Source organism: Lolium perenne, chromosome 3 (assembly GCF_019359855.2).
Source record: "Lolium perenne isolate Kyuss_39 chromosome 3, Kyuss_2.0, whole genome shotgun sequence".
Classification (NCBI taxonomy): domain Eukaryota; kingdom Viridiplantae; phylum Streptophyta; class Magnoliopsida; order Poales; family Poaceae; genus Lolium; species Lolium perenne.
This window is the reverse complement of record NC_067246.2, coordinates 344,941,632-344,949,237: the sequence shown is the minus strand read 5'-3', so window position 1 is coordinate 344,949,237 and position 7,606 is coordinate 344,941,632. Positions and strand designations below refer to the sequence as shown.

Genomic DNA, 7,606 nt, shown 5'->3' with positions numbered 1-7,606 from the left:
TCAGCTCCGCAAAATTTCCCATTCCCGGAACCAGAATCCCTAGCCCGCCGTGCTGCCAGAGGCGCGAGACGGCCGCCGGACGACTCGGAGCGCGCCGCCCACGGGTACCCATGCCGCTGGCCGGCGCCGCCGGGCGCGTGTGAACCAGAAGGCGGATCCGCCGGCCGTGCGCACCTAGCCCGCGAGCGCGGCGCCAAGCCGCCAACCATAACGCGTTGCCGCCGGGCGCGGCGGGAGCGTGTCTAGCCTCCTCTCCAGGTTCAGCTCCAGACGGCCTGTACACGCGGACCCAACCTAGCCTCCGCGCCGGAGCTGGTCGGCGAGCCTCTCCAGGTACTGCATTACAAAGCCAATATTCAAGTTTGCTTCCATTTCTCGTCAGACGCAAGCTAGCTAATACTTCCATTTCAGCGCCAAAGTGCCTCCACACACGTACCTCAGCTAGCCTCCAGAGCTGGTCGGCGAGCCGGGCGCGGTGCCAACCAGCCTCTCCGGCCTCCTCTCCAGGTACTGAATAAGAAATGCAGTATCCACGCCTGCTCACATTTCTCCTCAGAAGCAATCACCTGCAAGCTAGCTCACAGGGCCGTTTCCGGCCTCCTCTCCAGGTTCAGCTCCGGCGCGGATCTCCTAGCCTCCAGACACACTGACGTTGGCCGTGGCGCGAGGTTGTCCGGCCTGCTCTCTAGGTACTGCATTAGAAAAAGGCAGTACTCAACTTTGCTTACATTTCTCATCAGAAGCATAAACATCTCTGCATGCTAGCTCACACCGACATTTCTCCTTTCCAGGAACTGCACTTCTTGTTTGCCTGTGCTGCGAGCTCTGAGCGTTCCAATGGCGGAGCTGGCGGCCACCATGGTGGTCGGGCCACTGCTGTCCATCGTGAAGGACAAGGCGTCCAGCTACCTGCTGGACAAGTACAAGGTGATGGAAGGCATGGAGGAGCAGCATAGGATCCTCAAGCGCAAGCTGCTGGCCATCCTCGATGTCATCGCTGATGCCGAGGAGGCGGCGTCCCACAGAGAAGGTGTCAAGGCTTGGCTCGAGGAGGTCAAGAGGGTGGCTTACGAGGCGAATGCGATCTTTGACGACTTCAAGTATGAGGCTCTCCGTCGTGAAGCTAAGAAGAATGGGCACTGCAGAGAGCTCGGCTTCGATGCAGTAAAACTCTTTCTGTCCCACAACCGTGTTGCATTCCGCGTCAAAATGGGGAAGAAGCTATGCAGGGTTGTGCAGGCCATTGAGGTCCTTGTGACTGAGATGAATGCATTTGGGTTCAAATATCAGCAGCAAGTGCCAGCATCCAAGCAGTGGAGGCAGACTGATCATGTTATGTTTGATCCAAAGAAAATCATCAGCAGATCGAGGGACCAAGATACAAGGAATATTGTTGATACTCTACTTGGTCAAGCTAGCAATGCAGATCTCACGGTTGTTCCCATTGTTGGAGTAGGGGGACTAGGCAAGACCACCTTAGCGCAGCTCATTTACAATGAACCGGAAATTCAGAAGCATTTTGAGTTGCTCATTTGGGTTTGTGTCTCTGAGACCTTTGATGTGGATTCCCTGGCTAAAAGCATAGCTGAATTTCATCCCCCAAAAACTAAAGATGAAGCAGCTCCCAAAAAGAGCCCACTCGATATCCTTCAAGATGCACTAAGAGGGCACAGGTACCTCCTTGTGCTGGATGATGTCTGGAACAGAGAGCCCGATAAGTGGGAAAAGCTCAAGTCTTGCCTTACACATGGTGCCAAAGGTAGTGCGGTTTTGACAACTACTCGTGATGAAAGGGTTGCGAAAATAATGGGTACAGTTAAGGCCTATAATCTCGCAGCTTTGGGGGATAATTTTATAAAGGAAATTATCGAGATGAAAGCATTCAGTTTGCAGAAGGAAGAAGAAAGGCCTTCCGTGCTAGTTAATATGGTTGGTCAGATTGTGAAGAGATGTCGTGGCTCTCCTTTGGCCGCAGTATCACTAGGTTCGGTGTTGCGGACCAAGACCAGCAAAGAAGAATGGAAGGCTGTGTTAAGCAGAAGCAGCATTTGCACTGAGGAATCTGGAATTCTACCAATACTCAAGCTTAGCTACAATGACTTGTCATCCCAGATGAAGCAGTGCTTTGCTTTTTGTGCCGTGTTTCCGAAGGATTACGAGATTGATGTGGACAAGCTGATCCAACTATGGATGGCACATGGCTTTATTGAGGATCAAAAGGAAGTTAGTCCTGAAACCATTGGCAAACGAATTTTCAATGAGCTGGCCTCAAGGTCATTCTTTGTGGATGTGAAGCAAGAAAAAGTTCCAATGAACAAATATTACCCCGAGATGGGTAGCTTTTCCAAACATACATGTAAAATCCATGATCTTATGCATGATGTTGCACTGTCTACAATGGAAAAGGAATGTGCTCTCATGCCTGAGCAACCAAGTCAGATTGAGTGGCTTCCAGATACAGCTCGCCACTTACTTTTGTCTTGTGAAAAACCAGAAACTGTTTTGAATGATTCTCTGTTGACAAGATCTCCGGCTTTCCAGACACTTCTATGTGATAATGGTATGCAAGAACCATTGCAGCACTTATCGAAATACAGCTCTTTGATGGCATTACAGATCTATACAAATAGAAGGTCATTCCCCTTAAAATCCAAGCACCTGCATCACCTAAGGTACCTTGATCTCTCAAGAAGTTGGATCATAGCATTTCCTGAAGATATAAGCATTCTATACAACCTGCAAACATTGAACGTCTCTGGCTGCAAAGAACTTTCTGAGCTTCCAAGGCAAATAAAGTATATGACTGCCCTTCGTCACCTCTACACTCATGGTTGTCCGAAGATGAGGAGCATGCCTGTTGGCCTCGGAAAGCTCTTGTCCTTGCAGACACTTACGTGTTTTGTAGCAGGTCCTTCTGGCTCTGGGTGCAGTGATGTTGGAGAGTTGCAGCAGTTAAACCTTGGCGGACAGCTTGAGCTACTTCAGCTAGAGAATGTGACAGAAGAAGCTGCGAAAGCGGCAAACATCGGAAAGAAGGAGGAACTCCGGGAACTGAAATTCAAATGGAGTGCTGGTTGCGAGGATGATGCGAGAGTGCTTGAGGGTCTCAAACCTCATGATGGGCTGCAGGCTGTAACGATACAGTCATACGGAGGAACCGCCTTTCCGACATGGATGTCTATGTTGCGAACCGTGGTTGAGATTCATCTTTCAGGTTGTAGCAAACTGCAATGGTTATTCAGTTGTGATACATCCTTCAGTTTTCCATATCTGGAGGAGTTTACACTACAAGGTCTGCAATCTTTGGAGAGATGGTGGGAATTAAGTCACCAGGAGCAAGGAAAAGAGGTAATATTTCCTCTGCTTGAAAAGTTGTCTATTATACACTGTCCAAAGTTGACAACGTTACCTGAAGCAACACTCCTTGGAGAGTCTTATGGTATAATGGCACGGTCAGCATTTCCAGAATTGAAAGAACTCTGCTTAGATGACTTGGGCAGCTTTGAGAGATGGGAGGCAATCGAAGGAAATCAAAGTGGATACATAATATTTCCTAGGCTTGAGAAACTTGAAATTTCCAGTTGCCGTGTGTTGACAGCATTCCCGGAAGCACGGCCTGGTGGAGATTATGGTATGGCACGCTCAGCCTTTCCTGCGTTGAAGGTTCTCAGCTTAAATTATTTGCAGAACTTTGAGAGCTCGGACGCAGTTGATGGATCTCAAAAAGAAGACGCAATGTTTCCTCAACTTCAGGAGTTGTATATTGTAGGCTGTGTGAAGATGAAAGTATCATCAGGGAAACAAAAGGTTTCTCCAAAGCTGGCTGTGTTACACACTGAGGGAAGTGAGGAAGAGATGTTCCGGTTGGTAGCTAGACATATGACTTCACTGACCAACTTGAAACTGAAGAGCAGTGGAGAAACGGAAACAACCTTGTCAGTAGCTGATCATAGTTTGAAACTTGTGGTGGATGCCATTGAAAAAGGGAATCACAATGATTTGCCTCTAAAAGATATGGAGTTATGGGGCTTTAAGTCGGCGGGTGCAGCTGAGCTATGTGCACATTTTGTACAGCTTCAACACTTGGATTTTACTAGGTGTGATGCACTTGTCCACTGGCCAGAGAAAGAGTTTCAAAGCTTGGTATCCTTGAGGAGCCTAATAATTTATTACTGCAAAAAACTGATTGGATACGCACCACAAGCTCCTGCAGCGGAGCCATCAACAACACCAGAACCCTCGAGTGAACTCCTGCCACGTCTCGAATCTCTCAAGATATTTGGTTGTGCAAGCATGGTAGAGGTCTTAAAGCTCCCTGCATCCCTGAGGGTACTGACAATTATTGATTGCAATAAGCTCACATCCATATACAGCAGGAGGCTACAGCAGGGACAGTCAACATCATCAATTCTTCAAGGGCCGTCACCTGTATATTCAGAGGTGTCATCATCATCTGCCAGTGCCAGGACCACCAGCTTAGCAGGTGTCCCCTATCTTCTCCCATCGCTGGTTCTCCTCCGCATCAATGATTGCAAAACCCTGTCATCCCTACCGAATGGACCACAAGCATACTCATCTCTGCAAAGACTTGTCATCACGGAGTGTCCTAGTCTAAAGAGGCTCCCTGCATGCCTGCAGCAACGTCTAAGCAGCATCCCGGACAAAGATCTAGATGCCCGTTTTCAAGGTATTCACGTGTCAGTTTCCATCTCTTTTAGTTTGTCACATTTCAGTAAAAAAATAAGACGTACTTCCAGATATACTACTATTTCAGCTGGATCGACTACTTTAGCCAGCTAGCTAGATACACAACTAAATGAATATGTTTATCAATATTTTTCTGTGTAACAGCAGACATGTGTTACGGACACATGTAGTATGCTTCTAGTTCATCAATACACTAGTGAGCATACTTAACCAAGTAGCTACGTAAATGGCACACGCCATAGATAGTTGTAACAGCATGACTAGTAGTACAACCCAAAATCTGTTGCAAATATATTCCTTTTACGTAAATTTGTTGTTCCTTCAAATGTAAATCTGATGCTGTATTGATACTTACCAATTTTCTATGACATCATTTGTGAACAGATCCCAGTCTATTCAATCCCCAGTCATGGAGGAATGCCATCCGCAGAGCTTAGCGAGCTGTCAATATGCAACACCATCACCATGGGAAGCTACCAAGCCGCAAGCAGGAGATCTGACTGGGCCATGGATCATTGTATATTCCGAGCTTTCTTCTGGTGTCGATTGTAAGGCCGGGCGGTTCCTTGGCGGAACTGTTTCTGCCATCCGTATGTACAACCTATATATCAAGAGTAATACTGCCGCTTCTTGTCCTCCTGCTTTCATTCACCAACACTCATTCCTAGAATTGTGTAACATTTCATTTCTTGTTCCAAACTACGTGGCAAGTTTTAGTGCTTTATCTCCTTCAGTATGTATAGAACCAGAACACTTCCTGTTTGTGTGCTATGTATGGATACTCTCTATGCAATAATGCAGCTGCATCTTGAAACTTGGTAATCCAGGATTTACCTCCAGCTAAGCTTGTTTTCAGCTGCTTTCATGCATGGCGTGTGCAGCTTATTTTGTGATCAAATTCTGAAGCGGATAAAATACATGTTGTCATCAGAATATAGACAGGAGAGACACCTTCTGTCTATGTTGTCGTTCAGATCATGCAGCTACAGAAAATCTGAAGCGCACGCTACGGCACAAGGCCCGGAAGGGGTCTGGACGGCGACGGCGCAGCCAAATGCTAGGGACAGAGGGCCGGTGCCCAGTCAGCTTTCTGTATCGGCGTCGGCGACTGGATGGCGGCAGCAGCTGTAGGGCAGTCCTTTGATCTCTGTCCTTTGATCTCTGCAGCTCTGTTCGTAGTCTGAGCCGACTCGTCTGTCAGGAGCACCAAACGACTCGTCCCTCGGGAGCGCTCGGCCGAGTCGGTCACGCACGAGCACGCCTGACCTAGCTGCGTGAACCGGGATATGGAACGCCTTGAGCGTCGGCTATCGACCTTGCGCGCTGTCGCACTGATTCGTTAAGATGGTTCATGAAACCAAAGAACTGTTTATTTGATGGAACAAGGTCTCCAAACTTTCGGTTGATGTACAAAATGGAAAGTCGTTTGACGGATCATATAATCTCAGGAATTCTTTGACCAAGAAAACCATCACCAAAAACATTGAAAATAATAAAGAAAAGAAATTGTTCACTCTCATGTTTTAGAAAAAACAGTACCACTTGTTCTTTTTTCTTCCGCTGGCTGAACCTGAATTTGAAAATACAAAGACGATTGAGGATGACATCATCGGCAAATCGACCTACTCGAGCGTTTGTTGGCGGCCTTCACCGGTTGGCATCTTTGAGTACATCGATAATGGCACCTCCACTGCCACGAATATCAAGGCGATCATGTTTGAAGAGAACTGATTAGGCTCCGGAGGTACCATCTTACGTGCTCATGCCAAGTTGGGAAGTACATGACGACCATCCGCACATTGTTTTTAAACATAAGGCACAAGTGCCAGCTTTAAATTAATAAAGCTCAAACGGCCGAGGTTCGATACAAGGTACAACGAGTTTACAACACAACGAACATCAAAAGCACTAGATAAACAAGAAAACAACTTGTCGATGTCGAAGCCTCTTCGCGGAGCCACCAAGGAAGAAGCAGCACAGGCTCCAGGGATCCACCTGCTGCTTTGAGGGAAGTCATCGTCTACGTCGCAGGTTGGGGGGAGCTGCAACACCAACCATTTCCAATGCCGAAGAGGGATCCCTACCCTACCCTCTCGTCTTGGCTCGAAGGACGCCGAACCGTCGGACATCGGATACGCTCCGCTGAGCAATGGGGTAAGAAAGCCAAAGGCCAACCTGGCCAGAAACCAGACACACCTCGCCGAAGCTGACGAAGCCACCAGCGTTGAACTGCCGCCGATCGAAAGAGACGCCACGCAGAAATCAAACATGGGCCACGATCGCTGATGAAGAAGGAGCAGGGCACTGAGCATGCTTAGGCACCACTACGAGCCACCTACCACCTCCGCCGCCCTCAACCGACAACCGTTCCCAAAGCGACGCCCCCAAGGAGGAAACGACGCCCATGGCGCCATCGTCGCCCAATCCAAAGGATTGTGGGTTTTCACCCGGGAACATGACCGAGGTGGGGAGAAAATGGGACCTCAGCAGCACCTAGAGAGGAAGTGCGGCGCCCATGGCGTGGCCACTGCCATGATGGACCAGCCAACCAAGGATTTCTCCCGGTCCCAGACTCAGACCACCACCCCTCAAACCGTCCCCAGAACCAGCAAGGACCGATGACCAGCAAGAAGGGGAGGAGAGCTAACTACAGAGCTAAAATCTCACCTTCAGATCTAGCGGATGGTCGCCGGAGCAACCACCATGCCACAACCGCCACCCACCGCCACCGTTCCACCCACGTGGCCAAGAACGGCGGCGCGCACCCCGCGGACGTCACTAGCCACCGTCGTCGACGCCGCACCACCCAAGGCCGCCGCCCCGTCGTCCAAGAGACCCACCAGAAGAAGTTATGCCTCCGTAGTCGTCCCTCGCGAGGAAGACGCCTCCATCGTCGAGC

General features: G+C 49.1%; 1 protein-coding gene across 1 annotated transcript; it reads left to right on the top strand.

The window, feature by feature from the left end:
* The first annotated feature begins 643 nt into the window (after nt 1-643).
* On the top strand, nt 644-5,533 carry LOC139838671 (putative disease resistance protein RGA4). Its single transcript, XM_071828781.1, has 3 exons — nt 644-689; nt 792-4,687; nt 5,092-5,533. Exons 2-3 carry the CDS (start codon nt 838-840, stop codon nt 5,142-5,144), a joined length of 3,903 nt encoding a protein of 1,300 aa, XP_071684882.1. The 5' UTR covers nt 644-689; nt 792-837; the 3' UTR covers nt 5,145-5,533.
* The last annotated feature ends 2,073 nt before the right edge of the window (nt 5,534-7,606 follow it).